At 41.6% G+C, this 20,651-nt stretch overlaps 1 protein-coding gene across 14 annotated transcripts in view; it reads left to right on the top strand.

Moving 5' to 3' along the window:
• The window catches only part of CTNND2 (catenin delta 2), a 1,224,220-nt gene that overhangs the window by 919,236 nt on the left and 284,333 nt on the right, over positions 1-20,651 (top strand). For all 14 annotated transcript variants that reach the window (XM_038392622.2, XM_043508458.1, XM_038392619.2 and 11 more), the window contains one exon: positions 994-1,126. In XM_038392622.2, the coding sequence (XP_038248550.1) occupies positions 994-1,126 (133 nt within the window). The remainder of the gene's footprint in view (positions 1-993; positions 1,127-20,651) is intronic.

Here is a 20,651-nt window from a genome sequence, read left to right on the forward strand (position 1 = left end):
CCTGTTTAGAGCTCTGTTTACTAGCTCCTGTGCTACTGCAGCTGTCTGTGCCACTGCCTGACTGGCTGGCTACCTTTATAGGACCCCTAGTCAGAAGCCCCACCCCCTAAGCAGGGCTCAACTGCTCTCCCAGCACAAAGCCCCTACACACACACAAATACTAAAAATACAAAACCAAGTACAACTACCTTCTCCTCCAACAGAACTCCCACTCAAACTCCTTGAGTGCAGAGACAAAGTTGTACCTGATTTGACATATTCATTTAGAGCCCAGTTCTGCAAGATGCTGATCATGTGCTGAGATGATCTGAAATCCTCAAATCCCATCGTCATTTGGCTCTAAGGATGCTCAGCACCTCACAAGATCAAGTCTGTACATTTGAGAGACATTTGCAGAGTTAGTTTCAATTAGGCATATATTTGCAAAGATGTAAAAGATATCAGCTGTGTGATTTTTGGTGCATTAATTATGTTTTTTAGTTTACATTGTACCTGGATACAGTGAATAAAAGACACAATACATGGTTGTTTTCTGTATTAGATATCAGTTTTGTCACATAATGATTATAGTAATTAAATGAATCTTTTCTGCAGTCAGTAATATTTAAGCCTAACATTTCCAATTTTCATTAAGTGCGCGTGTGTACACATGTGTGTATAATTAGTTTTCCTTCTTCATTTCATCTTTATCAGAGTTTCCTGTAGTGCATTGGATTTAAATTATGTTAAAACTTAGAAGGGCCCTTGATGAGAGAATAAATAATTCAGATTAAACCTACTATTCTATAAAGTTGTGTTAGAATGGTAGAAGTGAAAAGGGGGGAAGTTCTAAGTTCATATTCTTTCTGGCATTGAAAATAACAAAAAATAAAAATCAGGGTTTTATCTATACATTTCTAACTGTACTGGTGGGTGAATCATTGCCACATTTAATATATGTATCCACTGTTGTCAGGTTCTTTGCTGAGGATACTCTTGTTTCTTTGTGCACAGAGAGTTTGGATGGAGAGATCCAGAACTTCCTGAAGTTATACAGATGTTACAGCATCAGTTCCCCTCAGTACAGTCCAACGCTGCAGCCTACTTGCAGCATCTCTGTTTTGGAGACAATAAAATAAAAGCAGAGGTAAGACACTTTGAGATTTTCTTTTAAAATGGCTTTGTCTGCTAATTACCACCAGAAATTTTGTATAATTTGAAAAAGAACTTCAAGGGAAATCATGTATACATGCATAAAACCTGTATATTCAAGCTTTTAAATCATCATTACCATTACAGAAGGTGAGTTGCATAAATTTTATTGAATCAGCCCCTTGGATGATTCATTTGTTTGGATTTGATTATTTTAAATTGAATGTGAGATATTCAAATGTTGTGGCAGCCTAGGTGTCCAATAAGCAAGTAATGGAATGATCTGGCTTCCATAGAAGTCATAGGAATTTTGCTTTTGATTTAAATAGAAACAAGATTGGGACCTAAATGAAAGAAAAAATTAAAATACACAAATAAATGTGTAACGTGTGCTACATTCCGAATAGAAACAAGAACACAAAACATGGGGCAGTAAAAAGGATTGTGAGCCCAAACTCTGTTTTCATTTATACTAGTATAAATCAGGAGTAATTCCATTGAGTTGAATCGGAGATTTGCCTAAACAAGAACTTCAAGATTTGGCCCAAGATTTTCAGCCTGCAAAAACCAAACTTATTATTTCATTATTTCACCCAATTTTTAGGAAATAATTCTAACAAAAATAAAAAATGAAATTATTATTTCAAATGAAATTATCAGTACAATTTCTGTCTAAAACCTCACAAAAACCATAGACCCAGATCCTCAGCCCTTGCTGGCCCGCACTTGGCATTGGTGGGGGAGAGAGACCTCTGTGCTCCCTTGATCTCAGTGGCTGCTGGTAGACAGCTCAGCTCCTCCCAGAAATTTAAAACAGCCACAGAGGTGCTCTAAAATTATCCCAGTGCAGTATTGCTCCAAACACTCCTCCCTCCACCGTGCTTAACAGAAGAGCCCCCTATATGAGTTGTACTCCACCCTGGGATTCCTCCATACATATGGAATTCCCAGATGGGAAAGCTTTTTCCTAAGCAGCCTAAAAAGATTGCATTGGTCCAAGGAACTGTTCTGTGATTTTTTGAGATTCAAACATAAATTATAGGAGAGTTAAAATAAAAGATTTTTCTCTGTCTGAAAAGAGGTCATAACTGCTATAAGTCTAGATGTACTCCCACTCTCATTCCATCTCCGCTGCTCAGTCTTTCATTAAAAGGATTGATTCATCTCTTCAGGTTTCCCAGAAAGACAGTTACATGATTATAGCAATTTATTCATTGTACAACCACTGCTTCCTCCTGTTAGCCATGGATTGGGAGCCCTTGGGCAGCTGTCCAACTGAAGGGAAGAAAGTTGTTTGTTTTGTTGCCAACTGTGTATGGAAAATCCCTTAAGAGATAGGCTGTTGTATGTCTGACCTGTCTGATTAGGACATCAATCTTTGACTATAGTTTAAGCTTTCAGAGTAATGAGCTTGTTGTTCTTTGTATATTTTGTGTGTACTGATAAAGTATAAAGTACCACAGTGCTCAGCACCACTCTTATATTTTGCTGCCAAAAAAGGATAACAAATAAAATAAGAGATTTTGCTGGTGATGGTGATGTGTTTTTCCCTTTATTGGTTCTTCCCCAAGCCCTTGATAGATTTCTACCTCTGCAACAGCAAGATGCATTTGAGGGCAAGACAAAATCATTTTTTAAAAACAGTGCTCATGAGAATATGCTTTCAAACTGCTGCTGGTGGTGCTATAGATCTTGCTAACAAATAGTGGAATCTTTTCACCTTTTCTTTTGCTTTATGAAGAGTTTTTAACCTTCAGTATGCAAAGTGAGCAAGCTCCTTATTAATGATAATATGTATAAGTACCGGAAAACTCTTATTTATAGCACTCTGATTCCCTTGAATGAAATGTGCTTTACAGGCATGTCTACAGTGCAGCTGGGAGAGAGCCTCCCAACCTGGCTAAATAGACTCATGCTAACAGGGCTTAAGCTAGCACACTAAAAATAACAGTGTGGATTCATAGACTCATACACTTAGGCTGCAGCTCAGGCTGTCAACCCTACCTGAATCCCTAGGTTTGAGAACCTGAACTCCAGCCCAAGCCCCGCTGTTCACACTGCTGTTTTTAGTGCAGTGGTGCCCATATTTAGTGCAAATATAGTGCCCATCTTTTAAAAAGGGAAGAAGGAGAACCCGAGGAACTACAGACCGGTCAGCCTTATGGGGCAGATCCTCAAGGAAACCATTCTGAAGCACTTGAAAGAGAAGAAGGTCATCTGGAACAGTCCACATGGATTCAGCGGGGCAAGTCATGCCTGACCAAACTGATTGCCTTCTATGATGAGATACCTGGCTCTGTGGATATGGGGAAAGTGGTGGATGTGATATATCTTGACTTTAGCAAAGCTTTTGATACGGTCTCCCACAGTATTCTTGCCAGCAAATTTAAAAAGTACAGATTGGATGAATGGACTATAAGGTGGATAGAAAGCTGGCTAGATTGTTGGGCTCAATGGGTAGTGATCAACAGCTCGATATCTAGTTGGCAGCTGGTATCAAGTGGAGTGCCCAAGGGTTGGTCCTGGGGCCAGTTTTGTTCAACATCTTTATTAATGATCTGGATGATGAGAAATGCTGGAGAGTAGGGATAGGGTCCAGAGTGACCTGGACAAATTGGAGGATTGGGACAAAAGAAATCTGATGAGGTTCAACAAGGACAAGTGCAGAGTCCTGCACTTAGGACAGAAGAATCCCAAGCATCGCTACAGGCTGGGGACTGACTGGCTAAACACCAGTTCTGCAGAAAAGGACCTGGGGAATACAGTGGACGAGAAGCTGGATATGAATCAGCAGTGTGCTCTTGTTGCCAAGAAGGCCAACAGCATATTGGACTGCATAAGTAGAAGCATTGCCAGCAGATTGAGGGAAGTGATTATTCCCTCTATTCAGCACTGGTGAGGCCACATCTGGAGTATTGCGTCCAGTTTTGGGCCCCCTGGCTACAGAAAGGCTGTGGACAAATTTGAGAGAGTCCAGCAGAGGGCAACGAAAATTATTAGGGGGCTGGGGCACATGACTTATGAGGAGAGGCTGAGGGGACTGGGCTTATTTAGTCTGCAGAAGAGAAGAGTGAGAGGGAATTTGATAGCCGTCTTCAGCTACCTGAAGGGGGATTCCAAAGAGGATGGAGCTTGGCTGTTCTCAGTGGTGGCAGATGACAGAACAAAGAGCATTGGTCTGAAGTTGCAGTGGGGGAGGTCTAGGTTACATATCTTGTAAGGTCCTGATTCAGCAAAGCACCTAAGCACAAGCTATGTGTGTGTTTTAGGCTCAAGACTTTGCCCAAATGGGGATGGGATTACTCTGATGCTTAGAATTAAGTATGTGCTTAAGTACTTTGCTGAATCAGGGTTTTATAGATCACCTGAAGGAACTCAAAAAGAAAAAGAGTACTTGTGGCATTTTAGAGATTAACAAATTTATTTGAGCATAAGCTTTCGTGAGCTACAGCTCACTTCATCGGATGTATGCAGTGGAAAATACAGTGGGGAGATTTATATACACAGAGAACATGAAACAATGGTGTTACCATACACACTGTAACAAGAATGATCAGGTAAGGTGAGCTATTACCAGCAGGAGAGCGGGGGGAGGAGGGGAACATTTTGTAGTGATTCATAGATTCATAGATTCATAGATACTAAGGTCAGAAGGGACCATTCTGATCATCTAGTCTGACCTCCTGAACAGTGCAGGCCACAGAATCCCCCCCACCCACTCCTACGAAAAACCTTACCTATGTCTGAGCTATTGAAGTCCTTAAATTATGGTTTAAAGACTTCAAGGAGCAGAGAAGCCTCCCTCAAGTCAACCATGCCCCATGCTACAGAGGAAGGCGAAAAACCTCCAGGACCTCTCCAATCTGCCCTGGAGGAAAATTCCTTCCCGACCCCAAATATGGCGATCAGCTAAACCCTGAGCATATGGGCAAGATTCACCAGCCACATACTGCAGAAAATTCTTTCCTGGGTAACTCAGATCCCATCCATCTAATATCCCATCTCAGGGGATTTGGCCTATTTACCCTGAATATTTAAAGATCAATTACTTACCAAAATCCCATTATCCCATCATACCATCTCCTCCATAAACTTATCAAGTAGAATCTTAAAACCAGATAGATCTTTGATAATCGAGGTGGGCCATTTCCAGCAGTTGACAACAACTGTGAGGAACAGGGTGGGGGGGAATAAACATGGGGAAATAGTTTTACTTTGTGTAATGACCCATCCACTCCCAGTCTTTATTCAAGCCTAAGTTAATTGTATCTAGTTTTCAAATTAATTCCAATTCATCAGTCTCTCATTGGAGTCTGTTTTTGAAGTTTTTTTGTTGAAGAATTGCCACTTTTAGGTCTGTAATCGAGTGACCAAAGAGATTGAAGTGTTCTCCAATGTTTTTGAATGTTATAATTCTTGATGTCTGACTCTTTTACATAGAAACTGTCCAGTTTGGCCAATGTACGTGGCAGAGGGGCATTACTGTTACATGATGGCATATATCACATTGATAGATGTGCAGGTGAACGAGCCTCTGATAGTGTGGCTGATGTGATTAGGCCCTATGATGGTGTCCCCTGAATAGCTATGTGGACACAGTTGGCAATGGGCTTTGTTGCAAGGATAGGTTCCTGGGTTTGTGGTTTTGTTGTGTGGTGTATGGTTGCTGGTGAGTATTTGCTTCAGGTTGGGGGGCTGACGGTACCAGCAAGGATTGGCCTGTCTCCTAAGATCTGTGAGAGTGATGGGTCGTCCTGCAGGATAGGTTGTACATCCTTGATGATGCGTTGGAGAGGTTTTAGTTGGGGGCTGAAGGTGATGGCTAATGGCATTCTGTTATTTTCTTTGTTGGGCCTGTCTTGTAGTAGTAACTTCTGGGTACTCTTCTGGCTTTGTCAATCTGTTTCTGTTGAAGGAACTCAAAGTGCTATAAATAAAACTATATATTACTTCAGATCTCAGGCTCCAATTTCGCAAGTTTTCTAATCATGTGCCTATCTATAAGATAATGAGTAGTCCCACTCACTTATTTGAGATTAATCATGTGCTTACAGTTAGGGTATGTCTACAGTTACAACACTACAGTGACACAGTTGCAGTGTTGCAGCCATCAGCATTGGTAATCCTCCTCCCCAAGAGGCTGTAGATAGGTCAACTGAAGAATTCTTGCAACAACCTAGTGCTATCTACATGTGGACTTAGGTCTGCTTAGCTTTGCCACTCTTGGGTGTGGATTTTTCACAGCCCTGCATGATGTAGTTATGCCAACCTAATTTTCTAGTATAGACCAGGCTTTAGGTATGCATATAAGTAGCTTGCTGAATCTGGACCTAAACAAGGGTATCTGAGAACAGAATTGGACTCATTCATCCTCTCCAGATATAATTCATTTTTATTTTTCAGATGATTATAGAACTTGTTTTCCCTGTTTAAATGTCTTGCCTGTTGAATTAGCCAGGATTAACATTAGGCTCTCTCATCAATAAGATTAGCTGCATGGTTCTGTACAGTTACAAGGAAATGGAAAGGTTTCAGTAGAGTGTACAGGAGAGAGAAGGGCACAGCCAGGCACACCCAGAAAATGATTTTCACTCTGAAACTTGCAACATCTTTGGAATTAATGGTTTAACACTTTGGATCCCCAAATATAATGCAAGAAATCCAAATTCAACACAAATCCAAATCCATTGAAAAGTAGAAAATTACTACACTACTTTATTAAATAAATAGGTGTAAAGAGGTACAAACGGCTTGTGTTGCAGTAGCAAGAAGATGGCCCAGATGGTGTTTGGGGATTTTGAGAAGGGAGTGGGTTAAAGAAAATATGAATGAAGGAGGTGATATTTATGACTCCTGGTAGACTGCATGGAGAAGGTGAATCCATAAAGGCTTAAAGAAAAGGAGTACTTGTGGCACCTTAGAGACTAACAAATTTATTAGAGCATAAGCTCATAATAAAGGCTTATTGATTCATTTCTAAGGTTTGTTATTATTTTTAATGTGTATGTCCCCAGAGCATTGTATGGGCATATCTAAAACAAAAAAATGAATCCAAAGAATGAGTGGATGTAATTCTATGGCCTGTGCTATGCAGATTATCATAATGGCCCCTTTGACCTTAAAATCTATCTATGAAATAATGTTTCATCTCTTGGTGTCATCTTCAGAGCCAGAGTGAAACAAAACTGGAAAATGCCCAGAATCTCTCTTGTATAGTTTGTTAAGCCTGTGGTGCTACACAACATGCTGCCACATTGCAGTTACAAGAGAGATGCTTTAGGGTACTCATTGAAAAACTTGTTATGACCATTTGAATTTAGATAGCATCTGGATTAGAGTATAATTTATACCATATTTTCCATCTAAAAGGGACAGTTTTATTAATAATCATTCATCCTAGCCCAACCACCCCTTTGTACTTTAGATGGTTATAAGATCTTTGGTCCCCAGCCATGTGTGAGTTCAATGAGACTACTCACATGCATCAAGTTAATCCCAGCTGCTTGTGGAATAAGGGCACTTTATATTTTATTCTAGAAAGACAGTGTCCACTTAAAAACTAGTCGGTTAAAAAATAATAATTGCAGGTACTACGCTTGTTCTTAAGACTCCTGCCAATATTTGTGGTTTTACAATTATGGTTCCTCTTTTATACAAAGAAATTTCTCTTCCCAGTTGCTGTGTGAAAAACCACAAAAAACCAGGAGAAATGTATTGACTGTGCAGAGGAAAACATTGAACCGGCTATATTAGAAATGTCAAATGAATACAGTAAACAAACCTGGGAAAAAATAAAATATTTTTCTCTAATCTTTTTCAGTTACAGTAACCTTGGGTTTTACTTGTAACCATAATAAATAAAAATGGCTTTCATACAAAAGTGTAATTTTAAATTGATAGCGTAAATAAAACTGTATTTTTTCATGAATCCAAAGTCCTTATCATTCTTTTTGTCAAGAACAAGAAAAAGGCTTAAGCTTTGAATACCTGCCTCTCTAACTTGGTAACTATTATCTTATCCAGAGATATCTGCAGATGCCCTTGTCCTGTCCGCTAAAAGGACATTCTGCAAAGAGGATTACTGTTTCATGGGTGGAAGCCTCAGGGGGTTGCATAGGTGTGAAAAGCCATTTGTGCATTCACAGAGCACTCGTGTCTATTGCTTTTGTATTTTTAGGGTAGGGTTTTCATTTTTTCCCTTCCAACTTTCATAAGGGTAAATAAATATTGGAGTGAAATAAATAATTGTGAATTTTATATAGAAGAAAACGGTGTTACTGTTTTCATTTCTCTTATTTGCAACATTTTAAAAAATTAAAATCAAGGCTTGGGGTTTTTTTTAAAGCATGATTAGTTGAATATTTCCATTTCTGAAGATACAGCTTTTACCCAAAGGTTTCCTCAAATTGCACTTTTGCATAGGTGCCTCTCTCCTCTAATAGAACCAGAGGAGACTAACACAGTTACCCCTCTGATACTTCTCTCCTCTAATAGCTGAGTCTCTTTAACTATGGCTGACAATGGGTCATATAAAGAGTTGATTAACTCTTTGGTCAGTGGTGCTTCTTCTAGTCTGCTCCTATCCTAACTCTTTAGATTATTTTAGAATCACCAAAGGAGAATTGGGGGACCTCGTTTATGCGACTGTGACTGACAGATGGATTTTCTCTCCTAGTGGGTGGTGATCAACCCCCTGTGTGAAGTCTCACCTGGATTGGTGAGGACAGAACATACTGAAAAAATACAACTGCATCTCTAATAGAATCTGCATCCCAGAATACTTCAGAGAGAAAAATGAGACAATTATAGATGTTCATTGATAAATAGGTTTCAGAGTAGCAGCCATGTTAGTCTGTATTCGCAAAAAGAAAAGGAGTACTTGTGGCACCTTAGAGACTAACAAATTTATTTGAGCATAAGCTTTCGTGAGCTACAGCTCACTTCATCAGATGCATTTAGTGGAAAAAACAGAGGGGAGATTGATATACACACACAGAGAACATGAAACAATGGGTTTATCATACACACTGTAAGGAGAGTGATCACTTAAGATAAGCCATCACCAGCAGCGGTGGGGGGGGAAAGGAGGAAAACCTTTCATGATGACAAGCAAGGTAGGCTATTTCCAGCAGTTAACAAGAATATCTGAGGAACAGTGGGGGGTGGGGTGGGGTGGGGTGGGGGGGAGAAATAACATGGGGAAATAGTTTTACTTTGTGTAATGACTCATCCATTCCCAGTCTCTATTCAAGCCTAAGTTAATTGTATCCAGTTTGCAAATTAATTCCAATTCAGCAGTCTCTCATTGGTGTCTGTTTTTGAAGCTTTTTTGTTGAAGGATAGCCACTCTTAGGTCTGTAATCGAGTGATCAAAGAGATTGAAATGTTCTCCAACTGGTTTTTGAATGTTATAATTCTTGACGTCTGATTTGTGTCCATTCATTCTTTTACGTAGAGACTGTCCAGTCTGGCCAATGTACATGGCAGAGGGGCATTGCTGGCACATGATGGCATATATCACATTGGTAGATGTGCAGGTGAACGAGCCTCTGATAGTGTGGCTGATGTGATTAGGCCCTCTGATGGTGTCCTCTGAATAGATATGTGGACAGAGTCGGCAACGGGCTTTGTTGCAAGGATAGGTTCCTGGGTTAGTGGTTCTGTTGTGTGGTGTGTGGTTGCTGGTGAGTATTTGCTTCAGATTGGGGGGCTGTCTCTAAGCAAGGACTGGCCTGTCTCCCAAGATCTGTGAGAGTGATGGGTCATCCTTCAGGATAGGTTGTAGATCCTTGATGATGCGTTGGAGAGGTTTTAGTTGGGGGCTGAAGGTGATGGCTAGTGGCGTTCTGTTATTTTCTTTGTTGGGCCTGTCCTGGAGTAGGTGACTTCTGGGTACTCTTCTGGCTCTGTCAATCTGTTTCTTCACTTCAGCAGGTGGGTACTGTAGTTGTAGGAATGCATGATAGAGATCTTGTAGGTGTTTATAGTGGCTGTGGAGAGCGCAATTAAGAGGCAAAGGCAAGTGAGAAAAGATTCGTTTTCAGCTGAGATTTGAAAACGAATGGAGAGTTGATGAGGCGGAAAGACACAGGAAGACTCTTTCAGATGGCAATTGCTGCTGAGGAGAAGGCTCTCACACCAACAATGGTGCATTTGTGTGTAGAGACAGAGAGGAGCTGGTCCTAGACCACCAGAGAGAAGAAGCAGGGGAGGTAGAAAGAGAGGAGCATTTTAAAGTAGTCAGCAGAGAACTTTTTTTTAAAAGAGCACTTTCTGTGAAACACATGATTCATTCTTCTAAAGCAATTTCTCTTGCTTTAAAGACATCTAACTCCTTTGTATGAGGTCACCATATAAAGGGGTTGAACTGTGCAGTTTCACACACCAACACCATTTTGCTCTGATGGAAAATGGCAACCAGCCACCAGCTGCAAAGGTGTAACAGGTCACTGAGGGTTTTGGCTCCAGTGACTCCTTTCTGTAAGCTGGGAAATTAATTTCAGCTATCGAAGCCATAACACTTAGTGCTTGAAGATTTCATTCCAGCATTTGTGCAAGGATGTGAAATAAAGGGGTAGTGACTATTGAACTCACCTTCTTATTGCCTTTCCTTCTGTCCTTAATAAACACTGCTGGAGCTTACAACCTCCTTTTTATCTAGGAGGGCATATGTATTTGCTCTCTAACAGCACACTATCTTAGAAATAAAGCATTTTTATTTTACTTTACTGATTTTACTTTATGACAATGCAATACTGAATAAAGAGAGCATGATATATGTTGGATGCATTTATTTCCCCACATCCCATTATTCCCCAAATAAATGATTTTGCCTTAAATCCTTATTTAGAGGTTTTCCTGCCACTTTTTTTATCAGTCCTTTAAAATTACTTCAGAACATTGTCTAAGTTTTTTCTCTGTCTTGTAGTATGCACTGACTATATTTCATTAACTTCTTCGTTTCTAAGAGTATATGTACAATGCATGGCAAACCCAGGCTCTTACCCAGATTTGAGCCTTAGTCCCTTCTACCGTCCTTACAGAAAAACCTCTGACCTGAGTTTGAAGATGCTTTAGGTCTAGACTAGCTTGCTCAGCTGGGAGTCTGGGTTAGAATCCAGAATCCTCTTTAACTAGGGCTGAAACGTGCCCAATTTGCAGTGTGGACACAATCTAAATCACTTGAATGCTGACAGTCTTAGGGTAGGTCTACACTACAAATTTAGGTCGAATTTATAGAAGTCGGTTTTTTAGAAATCATTTTTATATAGTCAGTTGTGTGTGTCCCCTCACAAAATGCTCTAAGTGCATTAAGTGCATTAACTCGGCAGAGTGCTTCCTCAGTACTGAGGCTAGTGTTGACTTCCGGAGCGTTGCACTGTGGGTAGCTATCCCACAGTTCCCGCAGTCTGTGCCGCCCAATGGAATTCTGGGTTGAGATCCCAATGCCTAATGGGGCAAAAACATTGTCACAGGTGGTTCAGGGTACATGTCGTCAGGACCTCCCTCTCTCCCTCTGTGAAAGCAACGGCAGACAATCGTTTCACGCCTTTTCTCCTGAGTTACTTGTGCAGACGCCATACCATGGCAAGCATGGAGCCCGCTCAGCTCACTGTCACCATACGATTCCTGGGTGCGGGCAGACATGGTACTACATTGCTACACAGCAGCAACTCATTGCCTTTTGGCAGCAGACAGTGCAATAGGCCTGATAACCATCGTCATCATGTCCGAGGTGCTCTTGGCCACCTCAGTAAGGTCAGTCAGGAGCGCCTGGGCAGAAATGGGCACAGGGACTAAAATAGGAGTGACACGACCAGGTCATTCTCTTTAGTCCTGCCGGCAGTCCTATTGTACCGTCTTCTGGTGAGCAGCCAGGAGATGAGGATGGCTAGCAGACCTACTGCACCGTCTGCTGCCAGCCTAAGATGTAAAAGATAGATGGAGTGGATCAAAACAAGAAATAGACCAGATTTGTTTTGTATTCATTTGCTCCCCCTCCCTCCCTCCGTGAAATCAACAGCCGACAATTGTTTCGGTGAGGTCTGTCGGGGCACCTTGAAAAGTATAATGAAGATTCAGTCCTGCCTGGAAGAGTGGGGGGGGGGGAGAGATAGCTCAGTGGGTTGAGCAGTAGGCTGCTAAACCCAGGGTTTTGAGTTCAATCCTTCAGGGGGCCATTCTGTATGACAGTTGTTCTTGTTTCTTCTTGATGTAAAGCCACCCCCTTTGTTGATTTTAATTCCCTGTAAGCCAACCCTATAAGCCATGTCATCAGTTGCCCCTCCCTCCATCACAGCAATGGCAGACAATCATTCCGCACCTTTTTTCCATGCAGACGCCATAACATGGCAAGCATGGAGCCCACTCAGATCACTTTGGCAATTAGGAGTACATTAAACACCACGCGCATTATCCAGCAGTATATGCAGCACCAGAAACTGGCAAAGCGAAACTGGGCGAGTAGGCGATGTCAGTACAGTGACGAGAGTGATGAGGACATGGACACAGACTTCTCTCAAAGCACAGGCCCTGGCAATGTGGGCATCATGGTGCTAATGGGGCAGGTTCATGCCATGGAACGCCAATTCTGGGCTCGGGAAACAAGCACAGACTGGTGGGACCATATAGTGTTGCAGGTCTGGGATGATTCCCAGTGGCTGCGAAACTTTCGCATGCGTAAGGGCACTTTCATGGAACTTTGTGACTTGCTTTCCCCTGCCCTGAAGCACCAGAATACCAAGATGAGAGCAGCCCTCACAGTTGAGAAGCAAGTGGCAATAGCCCTGTGGAAGCTTGCATGCCAGACAGCTACCGGTCAGTCGGGAATCAATTTGGAGTGGGCAAATCTACTGTGGGGGCTGCTGTGATGCAAGTAGCCAACGCAATCAAAGATCTGCTGATATCAAGGGTAGTGACCCTGGGAAATGTGCAGGTCATTGTGGATGGCTTTGCTGCAATGGGATTCCCTAACTGTGGTGGGACCATAGATGGAACCCATATCCCTACCTTGGCACCGGAGCACCAAGCTGGTGAGTACATAAACCGCAAGGGGTACTTTTCAATAGTGCTGCAAGCACTAGTGGTTCACAAGGGACATTTCACCAACATCAGCGTGGGATGGCCAGGAAAGGTACATGACATTTGCATCTTCAGGAACTCTGGTCTGTTTCAAAAGCTGCAGGAAGGGACTTTCTTCCCGGACCAGAAAATAACCGTTGGGGATGTTGAAATGCCTATAGATATCCTTGGGGACCCAGCCTACCTCTTAATGCCATGGATCATGAAGCCATATACAGGCAGCCTGGAGAGTAGTCAGGAGCTGTTCAACTACAGGCTGAGCAAGTGCAGAATGGTGGTAGAATGTGCATTTGGATGTTTAAAATCGCGCTGGTGCAGTTTACTGACTCGGTTAGACCTCAGCGAAACCAATATTCCCACTATTATTACAGCTTGCTGTGCACTCCACAATATCTGTGAGAGTAAGGGGAAGATGTTTATGGCGGGGTGGGAGGTTGAGGCAAATCGCCTGGCTGCTGGTTACGCACAGCCAGACACCAGGGCGGTTAGAAGAGCACAGGAGGGTGCGCTGCGCATCAGAGAAGCTTTGAAAACCAGTTTCATGACTGGCCAGGCTACAGTGTGAAAATTCAGTTTGCTTCTCCTTGATGAAATCCCCCGCCCCTTGGTTCACTCTACTTCCCTGTAAGGTAACCACCCTCCCCTCCCCCCTTCGATCATCACTTGCAGAGGCAATAAAGTCATTGTTGCTTCGTATTCATGCATTCTTTATTAACTCATCACACAAATAGGGGGATAACTGCCAAGGTATCCCAGGACGGGTGGTGGAAGAGGGAAGCACTGGGTGGGATGGTGGAGGAGGAAAGGACAAGGCCACACAGCACTTTAAAACTTTAAAACTTCTTCAATGCCAGCCTTCTGTTGCTTGGGCAATCCTCTGGGGTGGAATGGGTGGGTGGCCGGAGGCCCCCGCACTGCGTTCTTGGATGTCTGGGTGAGGAGGCTATGGAACTTGGGGAGGAGGGCAGTTGGTTACACAGGGGCTGTAGTGGCGGTCTGTACTCCAGCTGTCTTTCCTGCTGCTCAACCGTACGCTGGAGCATATTAGTTTGATCCTCCAGCAGCCTCAGCATTGAATCCTGCCTCCTCTCATCACACCGCTGCCACCTATCAGTTTCAGCCCTTTCTTCAGCCCGCCACTGATTCTCTTCAGCCCACTACTTCTCCTCGCGTTCATTTGGTGCTTTCCTGCACTCTGACATTGTCTGCCTCCACACATTTATCTGTGCTGTGTTAGTGTGGGAGGACTGCATGAGGTCAGAGAACATTTCATCGCGAGTGCGTTTTTTTCGCCTTCTAATCTTTGCTAGCCTCTGGGAAAGAGAAGATCCTGTGATCCTTGAAACACATGCAGCTGGTGGAGAAAAAAAAGAGACAGTGGTATTTAAAAAGACACATTTTATAGAACAATGGGTACACTCTATTACAGTAAATCTTGCTGTTAACATTACATACATAGCACATATGCTTTCGTTCCAAGATCGCATTTTGCCTCCCCACCGCGTGGCTAGTCCCTCATCCCTCCCCGTGGCTAACAGCAGGGAACATTTCTGTTCAGCCACAGGCAAACAGCCCAGAAGGAACGGACATCTCTGAATGTCTCCTTAAAAAAAGCACCCTATTTCAACCAGGTGACCATGAATGATATCACTCTCCTGAGGATAACACAGAGAGATAAAGAATGGATGTTGTTTGAACGCCAGCAAACATATGCTGCAATGCTTTGTTCTGCAATGATTCCCAACGACATGCTGCTGGCCTGGCGTGGTAAAGTGTCCTACCATGATGGATGGAATAAGGCTGCCCTCCCCAGAAACCTTTTGATAAGGCTTTGGGAGTACATCCAGGAGAGCTTTATGGAGATGTCCCTGGAAGATTTCCGCTCCATCCCCAGACACGTTAACAGACTTTTCCAGTAGCTGTACTGGCCGCGAATGCCAGGGCAAATTAATCATTAAACATGCTGGCTTTTAAACCATGTATTCTGTTTAACAAAGTACACTCACGAGAGGTCCCTTCTCCACCTGACGGGTCTGCGAGACAGCCTTGGGTGGGTTCGGGGGGTACTGGCTCCAGGTCCAGGGTGAGAAACAGTTACTGGCTGTCGGGAAAACCGGTTTCTCCGCTTGCTTGCTGTGAGCTATCTACAACCTCATCACCATCATCTTCCTCATCCTCAGAACCTGCTTCCGTATTGCCTCCATCTACATTGAAGGAATCAAACAGCACTGCTGGATTAGTGGTGGCTGAACCTCCTAAAATGGCATGCAGCTCATCATAGAAGCGGCATGTTTGGGGCTCTGACCCGGAGCGGCTGTTTGCCTCTCTGGTTTTCTGGTAGGCTTGCCTCAGCTCCTTAAGTTTCACGCGGCATTGCTTCGGGTCCCTGTTATGACCTGTGTTCTTCATGCCCAGGGAGATTTTGACAAATATTTTGGCATTTCGAAAATGGGAACAGAGTTCTGATAGCACAGATTCCTCTCCCCATACAGCAATCAGATCCCATACCTCCCGTTCGGTCCATGCTGGAGCTCTTTTGCGATTCTGGGAATCCATCATGGACACCTCTGATGAGCTGTGCATGGTCACCTGCAGCTTGACAAGCTGGACAAATAGGAAATTGAAATTCAAAAGTTCGCGGGCCTTTTCCTGTCTACCTGGCCGGTGCATTTGAGTTGACAGTGCTGTCCAGAGCGGTCACAATGGAGCACTCTGGGATAGCTCCCAGAGGCCAATACCATCTAATTATGTCCACAGTACCCCAAATTCAACCCGGCAAGGCTGATTTCTGCGCTAATCCCCTTGTCGGGGGTGGAGTAAAGAAATTAATTTTAAGAGCCCTTTAAGTCGAAAAAAAGGGCTTCGTCATGTGGACAGGTGCAGGGTTAAATCGATTTAATGCTGCTAAATTCGACCTCAACTCCTAGTGTAGACCAAGACTTAGTCTTTAAAGTCTTTTAGTGCCACCGGACTCCTCATTGTTTTTGTGAATAAAGACTAACATGGCTACCCCTCTGATACTTGGTATACATTTTTAAAGTGATTTATTTTGAAAACTTTTCAGATTAGTTTTACAGCTAAATCAGAAAAATGAATGATTGTTTGGTTATTTATTTCATTTACCAAAGGTAATTGAAGCCGATATTTATGAAGTCATTGGGAGGTGAACTATCTCCAGTTGAACAGGTTAATCATTAATATTTGGAGGATTTTCTTGCCGTGCTGTATAAGAAGGAAAACATCACCAGATAGACATTTAAACTGTTTTATTTAAACTAAAACAACAATGTTATGTGTTCTGGATTTGTTTCTTCAACAGCATACATATAATATTTTAACAAAACAAGCATATGAATTTTTGAATTTAGTTAAACATTCAAGTTTTTTAAAATCAAGTTTGTTTTTGTTACAATTACTTTTAAACTAAAATAGTTAAATGAAATGTTTTTTAAAAAAACAAAAATTAAATCAACTATGTCAGCCAGGTCAACATGAGAAACTTGAAATATTGGCTTCTGCAGCTAACTCAGTCGTCTTCACCTTCATTTTCCGATTTGTTCATAATCTGAAAAAGAAAAACAAGCTTTCCTGCTTTTTCAGCTCCCAAACGATTTCTGGATGTGGAATGAATTAGTGCAAAGGAAGAAAATATTCTTTCTACACTGGCAGAAGAAGCCACTGGTGTTAAAAGTGAGATTATCACTTCAACAGTCTCTGAATCCAAATGCTTAAGTGACTTCCACTATCTCACTGGTGTGACTTTCTTTAAAACATCATCAGCAAACATATATTTCTTAAATGGCCACCATTAGCTTTGACGTTTATTATAGTTGGCATTATGGAGGGATGATTGCTGGATGTCCACATCATAGCCAACTCCTCTTCTTCAGAAGTTAAGATTTGACCCTGGTTCCGAGTATAGAGAATATTTGCAAGAAAATGAGCTAGAGATAGTGCTTGTCCCATTCATTTTTTAATGCTTGTAATTTAACTCTGTCATTGCATATTTCTCTCTCTAAGATCTCACTCAGTTCCTTCCAAATTTCTGCAGTGTCAATAATAAAACAGCTATTTCCCTGCATTTTGTTTAAGGCTACAGAAATAGGCTTCAGTGTACTCCACATGCGTTCAACATTTCTTTTAAGCCCAATGTTGAGAACTTTGGCTGTGACAGTGCCATCTATTTTTTCACAATTGTGTTCACAAACTGTCATTAGATTAGGCCAGTTCTTGACATAGTGCTCAAAACAGTCCACTACTGAGTTCCATCACACGTCTTGTGGGAGAGTTAACTTGGTTCCCACTTTTTTAGACCAGTTGCTGTAAAATGGTTGTTACGGAAGTATTTTGCAATTTCAACAACATTAGCCTTTATTTCTGAAACACTGAAGTCCTGGGCTAGGAAGTGCATCAAACGAGCACTGCAACCATATGTTATTAGCTTGGGACTCTCTTCACTCTCTTCTAAATAATTTCTTCTCATCTTGGATACATTTGCAGCATTGTCTGTGACCAAGCTGCATACTAGACATTTGAATTTTTCCCCCCCACAGTTTGTTATAGCTTTTACTACTACTTCTTGTAAGTATTCTGCTGTGTGTGCATTTCCTGATATATCAACTGTTTCTGAGAGGAAGGCATTCCCTTCTTCTGTTGTCACACAAGCACATACAACAGGATCATTGTGGACATTGCTCCACCCATCAAGATTCAGGTTAACAATTTTACTCTCTAGACCTTTTGCACAATGCTCAAATTCTCTTTCATACACTTTATCCAGCAATTTGTCTACGACATCTGCTCTGTTGGGTGGACTGTATCCTGGTCTTAATGACTGAACCATGTTAATGAAGTGTGGGTTCTCAATCATACTGAAAGGAGAGTTTGTTGCATAAACACACCGGGCAATTTTTTCATCAATTTCCTCTTTTTGTAATCTGCTGGCTCTTATCACAAACTTATCTATGGTTGTTTCTGGATGATGGAGACTTTTTTTTCTTTTTGTTACAGCTGATATACTGTGGCTATGTGACATATATGATGTGACTGAAACATTATCATTGGCAGATAACTCTGAAACTATAGAAAATGTTGGTGATCTTGAAGGTGGATAGTATTCAGAATCCTTTATGTTGAGGATGGATTCTTCTAAACAAAATAAGTCAATGCATTTATGTAATTATTACCATACTGCTCATTTAGTATTACTCATTGCATTCACTGACACTCAGTACTACTTTAAAGGTGAAATTGTAAAAGGAAGATCTGCCTATTTCAGCTATTTATTTTTTATCACAACTGCATCTAGTACCATAGAGTAACAACTATATTTTTTGCTCAAACATGAGAATTCAAGAATAGTCCAGAAGGAAGACAGGCAGTCCTGAAGAAAGAAGTATGAAATAAAATAAGTTTACGAACCTGAAGTTCCTGCACATTCAGACATGTTCCTTTCATTGTCTTCAACGCAGCTTCCTCCTGAGAAGGAGCACTCCTGAGTTCTGATAGCATGGATTCCTCTCCCCATACAGCGATCAGATCCCGTACCTCCTGTTTGGTCCATGCTGGAGCTCTTTTGCGATTCTGGGAATCCATCATGGTCACCTCTGCTGATGAGCTCTGCATGGTCACCTCTGCTGATGAGCTCTGCACTCACCTGCAGCTTGCCACGCTGGCCAAACAGAAAATGAGATTCAAAAGTTCACGGGCCTTTTCCTGTCTACCTGGCCAGTGCATCTGAGTTGAGAGTGCTGTCCAGAGCAGTCACAATGGAGCACTCTGGGATAGCTCCCGGAGGCCAATACCGTCAAATTGCATCCACACTACCCCAAATTCGACCCCGCAAGGCCGTTTTCAATGCTAATCCCCTTGTTGGGGGTGGAGTAAATAAATTGATTTTAAGAGTCCTTTAAGTCGAAAAAAGGGCTTTGTCGTGTGGACGGGTGCAGGGTTAAATTGATTTTAATGCTGCTAAATTCAACCTCAACTCCTAGTGTAGACCAGGGCTTAGGCAGACGAGTTCTTCCACTAATGACTGGGCAAGACACAATTGACTGAGCAAGAATCCTAGGATATTTCAGCATAAAGAACTATAGGGTGTGTCCTCAGACACACACACCAAGTGCAGAAACAATGAGGACACAGTAACGCAAGCAGAGCTGTATAGTGGGGACACTCACAGCTAGAGCTGGGAAATATTTTTCAACAGACTTTTTTTTTTTGAAAAAAAATGCAGATTTGGCAACACCAAAACTTTAAGGAAATTCATGTCAATTTCACCAAATTGTTCATTTAAGAAAAATAATCTAAAAAAATTAAAACATTTTCATTTTTCAAACAAAACTTTTCAGTTTTTCAATTAGAATCAACTTTTGTTTTGAAATTTTCTTGAATTTAATTTTAGGGCTATTAAACAATAATTGAATACCATGTATTTAAATATTTTGGATATTTTCTACATTTTCAAATATATTGATTTCAATTACAACATGGAATACAAAGTGTACAGTGCTCACGTTATATTTATTTTAATTTCAAATATTTGCACTGTAAAAAAAGAAAATAAATAGTATTTTTAATTCACCTAATACAAGTATTATAGTACAATCTCTTTATCCTGAAAGTTGAACTTACAATTGTAAAATTAGGTACAAAAAATAACTGCATTCAAAAATAAAACAATGTAAAATGTTAGAGCCTACAAGTCCATTCAGTCCCACTTCTTGTTCAGCCAATTGCTCAGACAAACAAATTTGGTTACAATTTGCAGGAGATAATGCTGCCTGCTTCTTGTTTACATCAACCGAAAGTGAGAACAGGCATTTGCATGGCACTGTTGTAGCTGGCATTGCAAGATATTTACGTGCCAGACGTTCTAAAGATTCATATGTCCTTTCATGCTTCAACCACTCTGCCAGAGGTCATGCATCCATGCTGATGACGTGTTCTGCTCAAGAACAATCCAAAACAGAGAGGACTTACGCATGTTCATTTTCATCATCTGAGTCAGATGCCACCAGCAGAAGGTTGATTCTCTTTTTTGGTGGTTCACGTTCTGTAGTTTCCACATCAGAGTGTTGCTCTTTTAAAATCTCTGAAAACATGCTCCACACCTCATCCCTCTCAGATTTTGGAAGGCACTTTAGATTCTTAAACCTTGGGTTGAATGCTGTAGCTATTTTTAGAAATTTTTATCACATTGGTACCTTCTTTGGTTTTGTCAAATCTGCTGTGAAAGTGGTCTTAAAATGAACATGTGCTGGGTCATCATCTGAGACTGCTATAATGTGAAATATATGGTAGAATGTGAGTAAAACAGATGAGGATACATACAATTCTCCCCCAAGGAGTTCAGTCAAAATTTAATTAATGCATTATTTTTTTATCGAGCATCGTCAGCATAGAAGCATGTCCTCTGGATTGGTGGCTGAAGCATGAAG

The sequence above is a fragment of the Dermochelys coriacea genome, chromosome 2, assembly GCF_009764565.3.
Source record: "Dermochelys coriacea isolate rDerCor1 chromosome 2, rDerCor1.pri.v4, whole genome shotgun sequence".
Taxonomy (NCBI): Eukaryota; Metazoa; Chordata; order Testudines; family Dermochelyidae; genus Dermochelys; species Dermochelys coriacea.